The sequence below is a fragment of the Trifolium pratense genome, linkage group LG6, assembly GCF_020283565.1.
Source record: "Trifolium pratense cultivar HEN17-A07 linkage group LG6, ARS_RC_1.1, whole genome shotgun sequence".
NCBI lineage: Eukaryota > Viridiplantae > Streptophyta > Magnoliopsida > Fabales > Fabaceae > Trifolium > Trifolium pratense.
In genome coordinates, this window is record NC_060064.1 from 1321650 (window position 1) to 1342038 (window position 20389).

Here is a 20389-nt window from a genome sequence, read left to right on the forward strand (position 1 = left end):
ATAATAATGAACCTGAGTGGAAGCTTCGAATGTTCATATAGCACATATTTTGTTATGATTTTTTAAGATACATATAGCTGGTTTATTTAATATTTTCTTTATTTAACCTTTACACGATTATATTTTTCGAAAAGAAGATACATCAAAATGCATTTCATAGTCAGAGGTCAAATTTGGCAACTCGAAAGTAATAGAAAAAGAATGAAATGAATAGTTAAATCTAAAAAGTCCAGCTAAATAATGATTTTTGCGGACACAAATTGTGTTCATTCTCTATTTTTGTGAAATTCCTAGGTACAAAATCTTGTATCCTAAGCAAAACAAGGAGCTCAAACAAAAAGAAGGTGGAATTTCATGGATAAATGCAATTTACTCCTGTCTCAAAAGCTGGATTACGCACTGTAAAATCTGCACTACATTATCCCTTTTTCAAGCTATTGAGAAATAAATATGTTCAATACAATCTTCTTTCTGATGTCAAAATAAATTATTTCACATAATAATAACATGTAACTAATAACATGTAACTGAATGTGAGCTGAGCTGATATCTGGACAAATGTAAGAGTACCAGTAGACTATTTCTGCAAGGCAAGCTGTCAATCCGGGCGTGGCAACAAGAAACTAAAGCCAGAGTTCTCACGAATTAATGGCGGGGGCTCTATATCAGATATATCTATCTGTTCATTTGACTTTGATATGTCATCAACAGAGAACGGAATGCTGCAAAGTAGGTGCCATCAAATGGTCAATGACAGATAAAAAGTCAAATAATATACATTTATTTAATGTGAGTTTATAAAACAAAGAAAACCTGAACAATTAGTATTGACATGGCTGAAGGCTTACCTTGAATCATCATCCAACAGGAAAGAATTACTCACTGCATTATTTGAATCTTCAGTCATCAATACTCGCATATTGGATATGACCTAGACAAAAACATTGATACGGTAAAACTCAACATAGTTTTTTCTGCACGTCTTCAATATGAAGTTAACCTACTGCTTTCTCGCATAGATGGCTTTAAAAGTAGTTTGAGTAATGGTTTAGTATGAAAACTTACATCAGGGGACACACTATGTGTGCCGTACTTGTCATCCCAATACATGGTGCTAATTCGATATAGCTGCTGTATACTGAGGACCTGTGAACAAGGAACTAACAATATAGGTATTTGGGAAAGTGAAAGTTAAATAGAAAGTAAGATAGCTTTTACTTACTGGACACAGGTCATGACTTATTTCATCCAACGTTTTCTTTGGTTTCTGATGTATGACCTAAATTAAATGGACGGAATATCAGTTTATAATATTTTACTCTGACCATTTGAACATGTACCATGCAGATTGCAGATAGATAAATACCAGAAATCCAATAGCTTGCCTAATATGTTTGAGCTCATCCCAGGCTGGACCTGCATACTGATTTTATTTTTTTTTCCCGGGAGAGGGAGGAGGGAGTGGAGGTTAGTATGTATTTATACATTATTGAAAGAAATGAAAAGTTAATAGCAGTACAGTATGGCACCTCATCAGTTGCCTTATAACACCAATGTTCCAATTCAGCCAAACCAGCTTTCACATATTCTCCATTACTAAATGAGCAACACTCCCGTCTTAAGAGAAGACTATAAGAAAAATGAACATGTGAGACGATAATTCTGATTTGAATAACAGAAAACAATCCCAAAACATGGAAACTGGAATAAACCAAACCTGTTAAAGAGTTGGACATTGATGAACGAAAAAATTTGAGTGAACACCTTACGAACCAAAAATGGGGGGACCTGCCAAAATGAAGCAGAATGGGATTAATCAGAACATGTATAAACCTCAAGTTACCAAAGAAAAATGCAAATAAAACAATGAAAGAAGATAAAACATATAAACCTCCATAGGTATAACAAAATTATGTAGACTTCCCTTCTTGCTCTCAAATTTACACAACTCTCCTTGATGTAATGATTAACATAAATCACCTTCATTCATACTTGAAATAAAAAAGAGTTTAATAGCTATGCACCGAAAGTGTATAAAAGTTTTACTTAAAAGTCCAATCATATCTCACCATGATATGACATTCTAATATTATTTCTTAAAATATGTTCATAAAGTCTACATGTTAATATACAATTAGATGCGTGTATAAATTATTGTACACTGTTTGTGGTTTGTGCATAGGAAATAAATTACTACTAAATTTAAGGAAAACAGAGGTCGTCCATTTTTGGTAAGCTTTGAGAGCAGCCTGTGATTTTATTATACCCAGTATTTTTCATATTTTTCACTAAGAGCTAGAAGCACTGCTGGAAAATGTAGTTATAAGAAAGCAACAGAGAGAGAGAGAGAGGTTCCACTAACGTTATTTGCTTTCAAAGTATTTAAGAAGTTCCCAAGGCTCTTGACTATTCCCTGCCAGTGAGCAATCAGGGCCTTTTGCGCTTCAGTGTTTGCAACTGAACGTGATGACCCCTTAACTAAGCTTGCTCTGGATGTTCTTGGTGCCTATCACATTACATTCAAACAGTCACATGTTAAATCATTGAATTTGAATGGTAATGTAAGAAATAAAAAGCCTTACAAATGTAAGAAAGCATGCACAGTATATCAGTGGGTAGAAGTTTACAAGAGAGGAATGAAGAAATTGTTGTACCTGGATGCATAATCCAAGCAAAGGAGAAATTTCTTTCTTCAAGTTATCTCGAATCATTCCATATATCTTTTCCACATAAGCTGTAAGCTGCTGTTTGAAAAGCAGAGCTGGGTACTTGGCCTCAACCTGTCTTAATGTATCTACTCCCCCATTCATGCTACCATTGATTAAGGAAATATTGACTCCCGCTGGAGCTCCACGGAAACTCTGTAACAAGGGTAAATGAAAGACTATACTTTCCTGAAGAAGGAAAAAATTTCAATGGGAATTAATCCGTTTCAAATTAAAAGTTATATTTACTTGTGTCATCCTCCCAAACAGAGTTGCTGAGGAAGAACGGCGGCGTTGAGGAGCCATTCCAGCAGCACCACTCGCCTTAAGTGTGCGCTGGAGCAACAAGAGAAGTGTAGAAGCATTGGATAACCAATAAGCCAAGACATCGTTGTTCTCCTGGGTCTGAAGTAAAAAAAACATATTTTAGTGAAAATAAATTTGTTAAGGAAGGAGTGTGAGAAGAAAAAAGAACTATCGCATGAAAGTTGAGCATTTTAAACCTCAATTGCATGGCCTATAGTTTGGATTATGCGATCAAACACGCTGGTACGCTCAACTTCAAATGATCTCCAATGCAGGAGGCATTTGTATATGATACAGGCAGCAATTGGTCTATTCCCAGCAAAGCCTAGATGTTGTGCAATACATCTAATGAGCAACTCTTGGTTCTCCTGTTGTTTCTCATTCAGTGACTTCTGTGGTTTATCCTCCACCTCAGCGGATTCCCTTTCCCTTTCCCTTTGGTTCATTGATGAGCTATGCATATCCTGAAAAGTTTATCAAGTGAATAAAAAAAGTTAAGTCCACATATACATATCCAATACAAGTAACCATGGTTTAAAATAAGTTTTGTTACCAAATGTGGCGGCTTTGCTTCCCCTCCAATATGTCCACTGTCAACTCTCTATCAACAGATATGAGAAAATCTTATAAACCATCTTTAAGATTCATATTATTATCATGTATATAAGATTCATTCCAAGGAGTACCTGAATAATTGATCTGGAGCGCCCTGATAGGAACTTATTAGGTGCCATGGAAACAGCTTGTTGACGTAGAACCTGGTTCTCTGATTCTAAATTACTAATCTTCTCTTCTAGCCTAATCAACGGAATATGAAATTTTGGTTATGCACCTCACCAAATTAAGGGTAAAGATGAGTGATATGATATTATTTTTTAAGTAGAGAATTAAGGAATTAGATATAAATTCATACGCCGCGGACATCATTGTCATTGCTATTAAGTGAAGAAGAGAAATAAAGAAAAATAATGTTTGATCAGTATCAGTTAGCCAATAACATTATCATACTTCTCATGAGTAAACAAATATCTGGAACAAGATTTTAGGTATTCAAGAAGTTTGAAAGATTCCAAATCATGAATCAGTTACACTCCAATCCATCATTTTATGTTACCTGGTCAATGATTCTTGGAGCTGACGAGCCTTCTTTTCTGTGTCTTCTAATTTTTTATACCGTTCTTCACTAGAAGCTTGGGCTTCTTTATATTTCTTTTCAAAATCAACAGCTTGCATTTTCTCTGACTCAAGCGACGTCTGTACAAAGATAAACCCAAGGCAACATCATATAGACGAGATGACCACTATACACCTCATAAGAACTTGAGTATACCACTAAAATATTACAAAGAGATCACACTACTTAGTGAGTTTGTGCTAAGCCAATCAAAAGATATATGTTTAAACATTTAGTCATTTTTTAATCCCTTGTTACTGTAATCTGTCTAATGAAACTTTTATCGTGCCTTTTCCTAACAACTTAAGCTTTTAGGATGATTGGTTATTGACATTAGCTGTGCTGTTTTTAATATTCTGTTAATTGTGAATATCTTGACTAAACTGTCAAGTATTAATTCAAGGAGAATGCACAATAATGTGAATTTACTATACTGCTCATATCAACTGGTGGGAAACAAATCATGTTACATGCCTTTTGATTAGGGATCCATTGAAACTGCTTCTCATTCTCATACGAATACTATGAACTCCTAAGTGTACTACTAAGGTTTCATTTGGTTCTGAAAGCATCTAACACAAGGTACATAATTTATCTCTGTTTACAAGCTAAGTTGTATCATTGGATATATCATATTCCAAAACCAAAAATACTACTGTCAAACTGACATCTTCACATTGATTTATTTTATTTCCCGACGCTCACCCAAATATTTCTAATTCCATACATGCTATCGAACTTGTTCTAGCTAACCAATGAAAAGTAGTAGAATAGGCATAAGAATCAATGAAGCACTCTAAGAATGATAAAGTTGTATATAATTTAAGTATATACTGTCTACAGAATTTCACAGTTAACAAGTATTATACATGGGAAGTCGAAGCATTCTAAGACTGAACATTCTTACCTTTAATTTCTCAACTTCTGCTGTTAGTGATTCAACCTTCTGTGTATCTTCAACAATAACCTGGGTCTCTTTAACAACAGGAGGTGCTTCTTCAATAGATTTCTTTGCAATCTCTCGCTCCTTTACAAGCATGGCATTGGTTTCATCAGCTTTGCTCTGCAGTTCCTGCAGGGAATTCTGCAGTTTTGCTATCTCTTGTGCTTTGGATTCTTCTAGATTAGTCTGCAGTATTACATATAGTTACTTTAGGGCTTAAAAAATAAGAGGATACTTGGTAATTTGCATAGATTAATCTTTTATTTTGATATTCCCCATTTGTACAATTTTACAAAATGTGTGATTGTGAACAATATCAGAACAATAACATCCTCCATATTTTATCTAACTGCAAAACATATATCTCACCCTTAAACTTTTTTCTAGTTGGAGGCGCCATGTGAGTTCTTCCACTCGTTTTTCAAGCTTATCCTTTGCTTCTTTAAGTGCGCCAGTTTCTCTTGAAGCCTAGAGCACACAGAAACAGATATCAACTGAGTAGAGAAACACAAAATACAATAATCAGGAATAAGAAAAAGAGAGGCCAGTGCTACTTAAATATTAAACAATGTGTCATATTGGGGAATGCTACAATTTGATCATCCATATAGCCGCCAAAAATAAAAAACATAATGTGGTACCAGAAACAACAATGACTTTCACTTCAAGTTCCTGTGAATGGGATATGCTTTTTTGTTGTTTATATAGAAAATTTATTGTGCATCTACTTCACATGTTTTACATTAAAGCTACGATAAGAGTAAAAAGAAATTAAAGTAAGACATTAAGAATACAAAGCTTTTGGATCCAATTATTGAAAAGTTAAATCCGATTTCAGATTAGTCATTCGAGGATGGCTTATTTTCTTCAGTTGTTTTTCCTTGAATGACTTCAGTTATGTTGGCTGGTACATTACTTACCATTTTCAGGTTCCTAAGCTCTTTTCTGGCTACACGCCCCCTCCATCGGCATTGCGTCACAATTGCACCTCTCTTCAGCCTCTTATAATATGAGGAAGCCTTGTGGCACCGCCAGCGAGCCTGAAATGTTTAGAGAAAATTTAAATATTGAATACTTATGTCCTTAGTCGATGGTCCTAATTCTACAAGAGAGTCAACTATAACCTGAATAATGGTGGCAGCTTTAGTCTGTTTCTTAAACCTAAACTCTTTACGAGCAGCGATTGCCCTCAAAGCTGTTTGCAAAGTAAGCACTGAAGCATGGAGTTTAATGTAGCCTTTCCTTGATTCATGTCTGCGTACGTGCTTTTGAATTTTCACAGCAGCAGCCTCCCTTCTCATGTTCTGATAAAGTTTGCATGCAAGTCTTCCTACAGAACATATTACGCATGTCAAATTGAAAAATATGTAAAATGAAAGGAGATTGATCAAGCAGCTAGATGTCCTACACGTAACACTACTGAGAGACACTGTTCTATTTAGGGAAGTCCATACAATATTGCCCCTATCCAAATAAATGATTTAGGCTATTTCGTTTTTCATTTTTAAAATACTTCACCTCTCCACAGAGACTGCACGTATATGGTTTTCTTTCGTAATGCAAGATAATGTCTACGAGCCTGATGGGTCCGTACACGCCGCTGGATAGTTTTTGCTGCTATACTTAGTACTTGAGCTCTCCGAGCATCTAGTTCAGCCATCTGACCTGCTCTTAGAAATATCTTTGTTTTTCCAATCTGCAAATGGATGTCAGTGAAGCATAAATATATACATATATGCATGTTAAATGATCATAAAATACCCTTATTAGCATAAAAAGTGTAAGGCAAATAAAAGCTATATTAATGATGTAAGATCCATGAATTGTGGTTGTTGTTAACGCTAAGAGATTTCAAGATAGTTAAACAAGAACACCAGCAAATAATTATTCAAAGTACCTGATATCCTTTAAGCTCCATCTTTTCTAGAATCTTTTGGCAAACAGCCTTCTCATCATTGCTGCGCATAGGTGAAAAAACATAGCAGATTAGATTAGTTGGGTGGAAAATGTTTGATAACACACAGCCAAAACTTTCTACATGGCTTAAAAGTTTACTAGAAGAGTACTTACTTTGCTTCCGAGGCCTCTGGGGCAAGGAGGGAAAATCGGTTTATAAACTCAAAGAAAGCACGGCGAGTTGGGTACCCAGCACAACTAATCCTGATTGCCTCTAAAACACCCTGTATGGTAAAGCATTAGAGACAACTGAGTAAAAGTTGGAAACATGAAGAAATTATGGACATGCTATCTCCTAAGAATGGAACAAAGGAGGAACATTAGCATATACTCACACCACAGCGAAGTTGTTGCATAATATTGACATTCTCAAAAATTGCAGGCTTGAGGAGGTTATTTGGTTTCACACATCTAACATAATGAGGCTCCGTTGAGTTTAATGTCTCCATTAGTTGCTGTAGTTGCAGCTGCACCATTCAGTATATGAAAACATGGTTTGTTAGCTTCATGATAGTGTGAGTACAGTTTAGTTTCGTAAGTAAGAGTACAGTTTAGTTTTGTAAGTAATAGTACGGCATAGTTTTGTTTTGTTAGCTATGACATGGGTACATGTTGATCGAAGAGGTTTATTGTTATTTGTGACAAAGTCCGCATTCTTAAAAATAAATATTAGAAAAAGAATGATACCTTAAAACGAGAACCAATAGAAGAAAACTTTGAAGATTTGGATGTCTCTTCTGGAAGTGGAGGAAAAAGGCCCGATACAAAAGTACATTTGGAAGAACTCAATAAATCTTGGTGTTCAGGAACCACATAATCCTTGTTTTTATCTAAAAATTGATCAGACTGGTACTGCACCTGCACATTTGAGACAGTAGAGATGGATAGACATAAGATGTCTCATTTTTTCTGAAGCTGATGCTATGATAATCACTAATAAGTCATACCTCGCCAGCATAATGAGCAATAGTGAAATCTGTTCGAGACAATTTTGGTTTGATAAAGCGCTTGTGTTTGCTAAATGTTTGATAAAGCTTGTTCGAAAATGTTTCATGTGTCGACTTTGGAAACATGCTGAAAGACAAGAGGGGGAAAAGTTAGAATGGAGGGGTAAATTTGATATGGTATGTAACAAGGAGCTTAAGATTTCAAACACTACAAAAACTGGATCATAAAACCAAAATGAGAAAACTAAACATCATCTAGAAAGCTACGAATCTCCATTCTCTTAACGAAGAAATTAAGGGGAACAATATTTTACCAAGCTTCATCAAGGAGAGCAACGATTCCTCCCGGTTTCTGCAAAAGGACAAAACAATGTATAAGACAATAGTAAGGAAAGTAGAGGAGGACAAAGTTAAAGGAAATGATGGAAAAAAAAACGGATTAAATTTGGCACTGTAAAAATTAACAAAGTTACAACCTAGGGAAATATCACTCAATAAACGGTAGTCTGAACCCCAGAGATGAAAGATTTGTGTCATATACTCGACGGGGCTCTTGTGGCAGTTCAAAAGAAGCAACTATAGAACCAATTAGCTAAGGACATTTTTACCCTCACCCCTTATCCTGCTTCTCTTCCTTCTGTGCAGTTGTGTTATAATTATTTAGTTGATTTTTCAGATTGAACTAATAAGTTTTCCATTACTTATAGTCACATAAGATAGATTGTGGGATGGTATTTAAACAATAATATAGTTAGTTAAAGCATCGACATTTAAATCATCATTAAGCATAATAGAATTAACATTCTGTCTCATTAAGTTTCGGAACATGTAAATTGACTGCTTTTAAACTCAAATTGAACTATTAAAATTCTCAACCAGTAAGGAAAGTGACACAACGAGAAAGAAAACCTTTTCAATAAGGTCTAAAACATCTTGGTTGTCAACAAATTCAATGTAGCTCCAATCAATCTGTTCCTTCGTATATTCTTCTTGTTCCATTTTAAACACGTGCTGAAAGTGATCATGAAAAACACATTAAACAGGGAAATAATGGTCATAACAAACCGTAAATTCTTATGTTGTCTGAGATTTTGCCTGATTGAAATGCTGCTGCAACTTCTCATTTGTAAAATTAATGCAGAACTGCTCAAAACTGCAGAGCATGAAAACTGAAAATAAGTTGCAATGGATTGAAAACAAGCAGACACTGCTGCTTTCACATCTTTAGTAATGCAATCTTGTGGTATCAAGAGGCACATTTATTCTTCTAAACTACACATTACCTGTTAGATTTAAAGCTTTCAAAACCATAGATATCAAGGACTCCGATCAAACATTTAGAATTGGCATCTTGTCCAATTGAATTATTAATCTTGTCCACCAACCTGTTGACAACCATATTATTGCACCAAGGATCAAAACCAGAATCCTAGATCCTCACCATATGTAATTGTGGTACAGACTATAATTATGAAGAACAGAGACTGTGGATTTGCTTCCATTTTCAGCATCTTACCAGTCAAAAAGCCTAGAATAAATTGTTTTTGCGAATCCATCTCTGCTGACTGCTGCGCTTTGGGGATCAAGGCTCCGTTTTATAATTTCCTCAGGGGTGACCATGACCCTCTTACATAATGCATCTTCCAAGGCATCTACATCACACCTGATGACATGCAAAATCCAATAATGGTAATCATCTAAGAGGCAATTGGAACTCATATGGACATTGAGCAATAATACACTTTGATCCATACATGAGGAGCTCAGCAGTTGTTTTCAAGTGGAATTTGGATTTATCATCTTTTGGAACTGATGAATCAACTTCCTTTCCTTTCGCAAAGTCAATATTACCAATATGAAGAATTGCAGCAACAACTCTGAAAATTGCTTCCTGACAAAAGAAACAGAAGAGGAAAGTAAACAGATAAGAATCTAATAATTCCATATTATAACACGAAAAACTCTGAATTCACACTCATGAAAACAAAACCTGCTCTTTTGCGCTTATTCCAACAATATCCATGGCTCTCCTGGTGGCAAGATACTCACGAGCATCACTTATATCAGCCAGTTCAAAGCATTTTGACTGGTTAAGGTAATGAAAAGTTTTAGGATGTCCTAATTTGTATTTCTCAATTTCCTGTTAGAATAAATTGTAATGAGTTTACATAATTAAAATACTAAAGAAAAAGTAGATTATGCAGAAGGTAACCTCCTGTGGTGCAGCACAAAGAAGATAAAAGCAGTGGTAGTTGCGTTCCGGATCATTAACTTGGCAAACACGAGATCTCTCAAGAAGGTAAGTACGAATAGCTGCGCCTGAGATTCTTCCACTCTTATCAAATTGGATCTCAACAAACTTACCAAAACGACTGCACCATTAAGACAAGGAGATTTTTTTAAACTAATTTTTTGGGAAAAGAATGAAAGCTAAGTACTTCATGTAGTTGTTTATGTTCCATTTCTGGAGAGAAAAAATTGATTAATGGCAATCAATTCAATTGCTGTCACATTGAATCTTGGAATTATGCTATAGAGTTGGGGAATGCAAGGAGACAAATTGGATACAAATTTAATTTATATATCGAACTATTAGGGAGAATGAAACACAATGAATCACTTTTGCCCATATGTAAAAAAGACTCACAAAAAATTAATATCAGCATATCATAGAGAAATAAACACTATATTATTTACTGCTCATATGCAAGGAAGACTTGCCTGGAATTGTTATTCCTGACAGTTTTAGCATTTCCAAATGCTTCCAAAACTGGATTTGACTGCACTCAAATCAATTAATACGAAAGTATTGAATGAGTAGCAGTTCAGAAAGGGAAAAATGGAATTTTAGCTGTAGGGGAATAAAAAAAGAAACCATACTTCAAGAACTTGTTGTTCAACCGTTCGTCCTTCAGTGGCTGCCCTACCACCTAAGAAAGCAAGGTATTGCATAAGCATTTTCGTAGTTTCAGTTTTACCGGCTCCACTTTCCCCACTGACCAGAATTGAATTGCTTTTCCCTTCATTGACCATTGCCCTGGTATTAATGAAATCGTCAATTTAAAATTTGGTTCAATGATATAAATAGAATTTAGACTATCAGAAGAAATTTAGAATACCTATAGGCAACATCAGCAACTGCAAATACATGAGGGCTTAACTCTCCAAACGGCGCTCCTTTGTATTGTTGCATCATGTGTAAATCGTAAAGATGAGGTAGTTTTTGGAATGGATTTATTGCAATCAATATGTTTCCAGTATAAGTCTATCAAAGCAATTAAGAAGATGATTAGCTGCTTTTAGGACTGATAACACAAATTGCAACTTATCATAGTAAAGGGAAGAGAGCCTTACATATATTTCATTTAATTCATATCTAATTTTTAAGTTCTCCAGGACTCCAGGCTCATGCAAATAGGACAATTTAGTCATATCATCCACTCCCCCGGGAGGAGCTTCTGTATCTTTGGGAAATATTTTTGATAACTTTGCAACAACCTAGAAATATCCAAAATAGAAACACAATATTCAAAAGTAGCTTTTTCCTTCAATAACATTTTGCACCTTTTCTAATAGACAATACAACCACTAAAAAACATGTTTCCTAATATAAATAGTTTAGCTATTGAGCATGATTTTAAATTGCGGTCTGCATCCGCAATGCGCATTGCAGCAAATTCAATGACCACAGTTGCAATAACCACAACCGCAATTTAAAACCATGCTATTGAGTAGAGTATGACGTTTATTCCATAAGGTAATTAAGAGTGATTTATTGAAATGGTGAAGAACATATATAGTACCTTCTTTCCATTGGTAGCTTCAATTTCCGCATCTTGTCCGGTGATTTTGGAAACCTGTCCATCAATCCAAGATACATCTGGATCTTCAATCCAGACATGAGAACCCACAATAATATTCACAGGAGTCCCCTGCACATTGAGATAACACAAAAATTGTTACTAAATCATCAAATTTGTAAATCATCTAATTTACATGATTTTGTTCCATGCATGCATGCATGCATGACATGTAAATCAGGAACAAACAATGTATATGAATTAAAAACAAAAATAGAGGTGGAATTGAATAAAATCGATGAAAGTTGATTGCGTAGGTAAAGTGTATGATGTAATGTCAGAAAGAAAGTACCATTATAGTAGAGGTGTGAAGGGGAAAGAAATATTGGAAATGAGCATAGAGGAGAGTAAGAAGAAGTTGGAATGTATGTCTCGAGAGAGAAAAGAAGAATGAAGAAAATGTGATTAACGAAAGTGAATGATCGAGTGGTTCTTGGAAGAGACGACATTCTTCAACACGCCCTGTAAATTCGCTACTCTTCTTCTTCTTCCCTTTGCTTTCGCGCCAACTAGTGGTTACTACTACACGTACTAATCGTCTCTCTCTCTAACAGAATTCAGCTCTCTTCTCAATCTCATCTTGTTTTTTTTTTTCCTAACATTTTATTTTATTTTCACTAAAATTAAATTATATATTTATTTAATCAATTTAAAATTATATATTTTCACTAAAATTAAATTATATATTTATTTAGATAGGGCACAATTTAAATATTAGTAAGAGATAATATTTATATGGTTAAATTGTATTTTCAGTCCTCTAATTTTCATAAACTTGCAATTTTAGCCACTTTTGACCCCCTAACTTTAGTCCTTTTGCAAAATGATGGTCCCTACTAATTTTGACCCATCAATGCATATATACCTAGTGACTCACATGTCACGTCAATATGTCTTACCATGTAGACGAGTGATTCACATACTACGTCAGCATGACTTGACTATATATTATTGTGGCATGAGAGTCACTCTCACACATGGCAATTTAACCTATTTATATAATGAGCTGAACTTTTATTTAGTTATTTAGATTAGATGGGCTTTTTAATTTAATAGCCAATATGCTTTCTCTCTCTCGACTCCCGTGATTATTTTATACCCTCTAATATTCCAATTTTGTTCTTGTAAAAAAATTCGGTCCGCAGAAACCAAATTTTTTCTAGTGCAAATTTAGAGTAAATTTCGGTTTTCAGAAACCGAAATTTGTTTTCAAGGCAAAAAAAACTTCGATTTCTATAAACCGAAGTTTTTTCAAGAATAAAATTGAAAATTCAGGAGGTATAAAAAAAACACGGGGTCGGGAAAGAAAACATCTAAAATTCCTCTATATATATAGTCTTGTTCCAAAAACAAACAATCCTCTGTTTATAATCTCTCGATAAATTTTGTAAAGGAGCAATCAAATGAATGAAAAGTTATTTTATTTATTTTACTTTGTCTTTCTTTATGTTTTCATTAAAGTAGTTTTAACTTTGTATCATTGGTGCTTTTATGGTGAACAAAATTGCATCACTAACGAGTTAGAGAAGAACCTCTCTATCAAATATGGATGGGGTGTGATTCATCTAATCAAGATCAAATTATTCAAATGTTAAGCTTGATTTTATATTTTAAAATAATTATAATCTGACCTTAAAATCTTGACCATATGATCGGACGGTCAAGATATGCTAACTGCATACAATGACACGTAGAAATGCATGTAATAGACTTAATTTTTACAAGTAAAAATACAATTTTAATCATATGTTATTGATATGAATTTTTTACGGTCGTAGTTTAACAGTGACTATTTTTCATTAATAAATTAATGAGAGATATATAAAATATATCTAAAATATGTTATTTTTTTCTAATTAAATTTTCTCTATATACGAGAGTCTGATAATAAACATCTGAACATTTATTTAAAGAGTTTAATTTTCTTATAAGTTAAATTAATTTATTATTGATAAATGACCCACTTTCTATAGGAATTTGAATGAAATATTTTAAAAATTAAAGAAATACTAAGACCAATCATGATTTGACCGTTTTATTTTTAGTTTCTCTTACTCGGGAAATGTTGAATGGAAATTGGCAATTGGTTATGGGTATATATTTATTTATTTTATACTAGTACTAGTACTATAAGTATTTCATTCTTTTCCCTACTTGACTAGTCTTTGGTCCAAGATATATGAGTAGTCATGTTGCTTAATTAATCATATGTTATTGATTAGTAAAAAGAGAAAGAAGATTTAACATCGGAACACCATAAGAAATTGATGTATTCAAAGTAGAAATTACTAACTTATAAAAAATAAAAAGTAGAAATTATTACTATACTACTTCCTTCGGTCCTTAATATAATAGAAAAATTATTTTTTAAATTCATTGAGAATCTAACGTATCAAGTTTATTATATAGACTAAATACATTAAACTCTCAATAAATTTAAAAAGTAGTTTTTCTCTTATATTAAGGACTGATACCGTAATATGGATGGATACTAGAGTTTAAAAAAAACAAAAATAACAACTAAGTCAAAACTCACATGAGAAAAGCAACATTTGAACATGATTGAGGTGACAACACAATACATTTAATAATTTACGCATGATAGATTTTAATATTTTTTTTAGTTAGTTTAGTGATGATTGGTGTTGAACTTTGTTAAAAGGATCACAATTTGATTTTCACAACTGCGATATGAAAAAGATTGAAAACACTTAATATCAGAACTGAATTACAGTAAACTATAATCAAAAGAAACATTTAAATGTTGTTTTTTCTAAAGGAGAAGCATTTAAATGTAACAATACAGATTGACCAAAAAAAATACTCACTCTATAGAAGATAGAAGAAGGGAAATATTATAATTTTATAAATAATCGAGAAAGCAGGACTAGTAGAGTTTTAAAACGACTGGAAGTTAAAACAATGACAAAAAACTAAGCAGCCATTTTTGAACGGAAGAAACAGCCACCAAATGAAAGTGTCACATATTTTTTTTGTTTATATGTGTAGTAAGAAGATTAGTAAATTTTTTTTACCAAAAACAAAAATATAGTAACTAGGTCTATAAGACTTTGCCTAACCGACAAATAAGAACATTGTTAGGCGGAATCTCGCATTTATGTGTAAATTTCTGAAAGTAATTGTCTATTCGTCTACAAATGAATAAATAAAATATTGTTCACAAATACTAACTCAACTGACAGAAATGTTGTAATTGCTAGTGTCGGACACCATGACCGGCATTCGATCCCTTGTCTCTCCACTTTGTGTGTGTCAGTTTAAATGGCTTGTCATTTCGTCTATGTAAAAATATATCAACCACAAAAAAAGATTAGTACTGTAACCGGTGATTAGTATATGAAGAGTCTCTGTCTCATCTGGTATTGGCAACAATTTTCCAGTCAATTCCTCTGAGTTTTTTCAAAATTGTCATTTTCCTAAGTAGCTTTCCTTCTCGAAAGCTTTCCCTCTCATTAGATTACGTCTTAGAGTGACATGAATTTTTATCCCTCTTATCTTATGAATTAACTTTGATTTTAAACTCATTCATGCATCTATAAATAGAGTGTTATCCTTTCCTTCCTTAAGCCATAATACAAACCTTTTAATATATTCCAAAAAACCTCATTAGGAAAGTAGACAATACATCATACATTTTTTTAACATAGTTTTTATAATTAAAGTTCTACTTGTCTATAGGCCATTTCTGCTACTAGAATGGGAAAATATATGAGCAATGATTCCAAGCATCATCAAAAGGCAATGCATAAAACCCAAAAGAAAGAAATTAAAGTAACCTATATATCAAATCCAATACTATCAAGGGCATGCCATGCTTCTGAATTCCGATCACTAGTTCAACAACTCACAGGTAAGAACTCCGATGATTTTATCCATCAAAGTACTAGTACCGATCCTTTGACAATTGCAACTACACCCGCTGAAGATGCAAACGCTACTAGTTACGACAGATCAATGGATTCAATGGAGTTCGACATAATAGATTACTATTGGAAACAAGTTGCTCATTGTCTTCCGCTAACATATGCAATTGCATGAACAAACAATTTGTTGCAGGCAGTTAGAAGTTAGTTAGAGTTAGTTAGCGCACACGTACCATGTGTGTGCTCTTCTTACTCTATAAATACTCATTTGTATTCCTTTACTCATTTGATCATTGAATAATATGATTTCATCTTTCGATTCTCACTCAAGATTGTGTTAGTGCAGGCAAATTCCGCTTTGCCAGTACGAATCCCGGTGGAGAGAGCTATAGATTAAGCAAACAAAAATTAACATTCATTCAATGCAAGTAAATTCAAATCTCACCAGAAAGTTTGCCTTAATTAAGCACAACAAAGATTATCCAATTAAACAGCAGAATTAAGTTTTTCACCTAGCTTGCTAGATAATTGATCTTGATTGAGTACTAGTTCTCCTAGCTAACTAATTAACTAACTGATCATAAAAGCTAAACTTCGTGGAAGCAATTAATAACTAATTAATTAAACCAAATTGGATCTAAATAGCTAGTTGAGTACTAGTTTCAATCATCAGAAGATTTGAGGTAAAGGTTTTCACCGCCTTCACCACCTCGACCTTGATCAGATGAAGAACCCATCCCAATCTCACTTTGCTTGCCGCTACCTCCAATGAGATTCCTGTGCAAACCATCTCCTCCTCCTCCTCCGCGGATGAAGTCAGGAAACCCTCCTCCACCGCCAGAACCCAATGTTGAGCTACTACTACCTCCCACATTCATATTGCTACATGCTTCGCTTTGCATCATGTGAAGTCCTGAAGTTCCACCACCGCTGAGTTGGTGCTGTTGAAGTGCTGCGTAAGGTTGTTGCTGCTGTTGCTGCCCGTATAAAAGGGAGGAGCGTGCAGCCATAAGTTGTTGCTGTGTCATCTGCTGAGCCTGCATGTAGTGTGCTCCTCCCTGCTGCTGCTGACCCTGCATCATTCCACCGCCACCAGGGTACTGATGCACCATCAATCAATAATACAAACACATTAGTATTCATTTTATAATTATACACATCAATTAATTAATCATATGAGAGTGTGTAAACGTGTACCTGACCAGGCATGGTCGGAGGTTGGGGTTGAGAATCAGCTATTGCAGCTAGGTACATGAGATTTCTCTGTAGCCTTGCTTGATTCCTGATATATTATTTCATATAAGTAATCATATTTCACAATCATACGACTATATACGATTAAGCACTATACGGACACCGGACACCAACTCCGACATATCATTAATGCATGTGAAACTGGTCTTATAATTAGAGATGGATAGAGTATATGAGTAATTCTTACTCGGCACACTCGCTGAGCTTGCCAGAATTCTGACTCTCGACAATCTTCAGAATCAAGGACTTGTTCTCATCCAAGTACTGCGTGTGTAAAATAAGTAAAAGGTTAAAAGAATGATATGTTAATAGTGTAATATATGTGACAAATTAACCAAGTAAATGGAAGGGTTGCCAACAAAATGTTCTTGCTGAACTGTCCATCAAAACACTATGATTCATGTAAATTTTACAAAGGTTTCAAGAAAAAAAAGAGAAGACAGTTACTCAAGTGGACTACATTAGTAAAACATTAGGCCTTAAATGTAGCCTACTAGAGTAGTCCAATAGAAACCTAAAGGGCCTAAGGTACAAATACTTTAGTAGCATTAGATTTTGTTACAATAATTAAAATCCAAAAATTAAAATGTGCTACCATGAAAAGAATACTCCCTTTAGTCTCATATATAAGCAAAATTTAACTTTTTAGATTCATTAAAAAAATGATGTATCTGATCTATAAACAAGGGAGCATTAGGTGTTGCAGCTTATTTAACATTGTAGGAAAAAATATACTACTAATCTGAGATGAGAACACTTGAGAGATATAGAAAGAAACATATGATGTTTGATATTCAACACACAGTTATTGAATTGAAGATGGCATAGTATTTTTGGTTGAGCAAACAACAACACTAGACCTTGATTTTGTAGGACGCTCCATAAGATAATGAATATTTGAAAACAAAATATCACCTACTCTAATAAAATATCAAGTTGTCCCTATCCCTATATTAAATCACTTTCTATGAATTAGATCTCCAGTTTTAACCATTTACTATATTAGGTCTCTGACTCTCGGAATAATTATTATGAATAAAATTTAACAGAGTAAATGACCTTTTTAAAATAGTCATAATCTATGAAACTTATTTGATTACCCTACAATATTCCTAAGCTCTTGGGTGAAATTTGACGGAGTAAAAGACTTTTTTAAAATATTCATAATCTATGGAACTTATTTAATTACCCTACCATAATGACTCCATTTGTTTCAGCTTTAAAAAAAAAAACAACTGTTTTTCAAAATATTAGAAGTTTTTTTATATTCGTTCTTTCTAACTTGAAACACTAATTTTGACCTCATATATAACATAAACTAATGTTATTGAAGATCAAAACATAGTCAAAATCACAATTTTTTCAAAAAGTTGTATTTCAAAAATGATTTTTATGAAAATCTATTTGAAATAGCTTCAAAATTAATTGATTCTTCGAAATTTTGATATCCAAAAGTTTCAATAAAATGATCAAACCAAATTTTCATTTGAAGCTTTTATAAAAAATTTATTTGTAAAATTTTACACAAAATTAGGTAACACTATAAGAATCTATTTAAAAAAAATCTATAACAAACTAGCGCAATATTTGTAACCTTGTGGGTTTGATAAAGACAATGAAGGACAATGATTTAATTACAGACCCTAGCCTATTGAGATTCAGGTAAGATATGTAAACACAGAAGCACATGTCATAATGTTAACTCTATATCTCAGGTCATGTAGCAGTAGCAGTAGCAGCATAGAATATGTTACTAGTATTTGGGAAAGGGAAAAAATAAAAAAAGAGGGCAGCAACACCCCAGGCAAGGGTTAGTTATAGAGTGGGCACAATGGAAAAGAAAAGATAGATGAATGAGAATATTTTACAGACATATGTACTCCAATGCAGGCAGGCAGGCACTTGGGAACAAGTAGGTAACAAAGTGCAGCTAGCTAGCAGAAACTGACAAGGAAGGGAAGAGAGTAAAGCAGGTTGATGGAGTATACTATCAACAGAAGAATCATATTACTAGTAATAATAAATAAATAAATAAATAAATAAAAGAAAGAGTAGTAGTAGTACAATTGATTTGAAAAGTGGCATAAAATGAATGAAGACCCACCCAGCCAGCCACAAACAAATTAAGGCAGAAGTGGTAGTGGTGAGAGACAAAAGGGGTCTCAGAAAACCACAGAAAGTTTATGCCAGTATGTTGACTAGAGTTAACTAGCTTGAATACCCCAAATACAAATACAAATACAAATCACAATACTAAAATGAATGAAGGTATGAATATACAGAGATTAATGAAGCAAGGAAATAAAAGAAGGAGGTAGATGATGAATGAATGAAGAACCTGTTGAATGTGATCAGTGGTGACGTTGTTTGGATAATAGGCTGCCATCATGGGCTGCATCTGCATCAGGTGCTGCTGCTGCTGCATTTCACCCTACCACTCTCAACTAGTAGTATATAATAGGAGTATACTATTATTATTATTATTATTATTATTATTATTATTATTATTATTATATGATATGATAGCTCTCTATCAAGTTTGTGACTAGAAAAAAAAAAGTTGAACAGCAGAGTGCAAGAAGAGCAGAGAGAGAGAGAGCAGAGGAGAAGAAAAGAAGGAAGGAAACACACACAGGTATTGTATGTAAAGTGAGAAACTAACAATGGATATTGCAATGATGCAACCACAAACACAGAGAACGAGATAGGAGGAGGAGGAAGTATAGTATATATTAGAAAGAAAGAGCGTGACTAGGGAGAGAGAGAGAGAGAGTGCGCATTGGGGTTTGGGGCTATTTTGTTGGTTTTATTTATTTGACACATACTCTCTCTCTCTCTCGCTTCTGCAATGCAACGCAACGCAACGGAGGCTCTTTTTCTTGAACTGCGTGTCCCCTCCTCTCTCAAAACTAGGTCACGTGATTTACTATCACACACACACACAAACGTCATACTATTACTAGTACCTCTTTCTTTTCTACTCCTATAACTTCTTCTGCTCTTCCTTTTATTGATTATTACTAGTACAGTAATAAACAAAAAATAATTTTTTTTTAGCTTTATTGAATAATATTATAAGGGTCATGCTAAACAGTGCCCCCGGACACTTATTAAGCATACCAAAAAAGGAAATAAAAATTAAAATCTATATTGAAAAGACAACATTTTATATTTTTGAGGCATTGAATGCACGTATTTCGAGATAACATTTCTATTTTAATATGCTTAACCAGTGTCCGGGGGCACTGTTTAGCATTTTCCATATTATAATAAGCGATAGTTAGTTGGTTCAATAGTAATTAATGCTAAATTTGATAGGGAGGACCGCGGTTCGATCTCCACAACTACAATTGGGAGGGG

At 33.9% G+C, this 20389-nt stretch overlaps 2 protein-coding genes across 2 annotated transcripts; both read right to left on the reverse strand.

The window, feature by feature from the left end:
- Positions 1–181: 181 nt before the first annotated feature.
- Positions 182–12447, reverse strand: LOC123889658 (myosin-11). Its single transcript, XM_045939089.1, has 38 exons — positions 12184–12447; positions 11835–11963; positions 11386–11529; positions 11151–11296; positions 10912–11068; positions 10753–10811; positions 10244–10403; positions 10022–10171; positions 9786–9922; positions 9548–9694; positions 9315–9416; positions 9127–9184; positions 8941–9042; positions 8346–8383; positions 8032–8158; positions 7772–7942; positions 7420–7551; positions 7199–7308; positions 7026–7086; positions 6647–6824; positions 6253–6458; positions 6049–6168; positions 5498–5596; positions 5093–5314; positions 4126–4265; positions 3698–3809; positions 3565–3612; positions 3209–3475; positions 2955–3110; positions 2655–2861; positions 2363–2506; positions 1718–1788; positions 1530–1629; positions 1367–1423; positions 1223–1279; positions 1066–1146; positions 849–931; positions 182–722 (listed from the first exon to the last, which is right to left on the reverse strand). Exons 1-38 carry the CDS (start codon positions 12184–12186, stop codon positions 599–601), a joined length of 4605 nt encoding a protein of 1534 aa, XP_045795045.1. The 5' UTR covers positions 12187–12447; the 3' UTR covers positions 182–598.
- A 3693-nt stretch (positions 12448–16140) lies between these two features.
- On the reverse strand, positions 16141–19802 carry LOC123889659 (GRF1-interacting factor 1-like). The gene is made up of 4 exons (XM_045939090.1): positions 19368–19802; positions 17217–17293; positions 16973–17057; positions 16141–16875 (listed from the first exon to the last, which is right to left on the reverse strand). Exons 1-4 carry the CDS (start codon positions 19452–19454, stop codon positions 16438–16440), a joined length of 687 nt encoding a protein of 228 aa, XP_045795046.1. The 5' UTR covers positions 19455–19802; the 3' UTR covers positions 16141–16437.
- Positions 19803–20389: the final 587 nt, after the last annotated feature.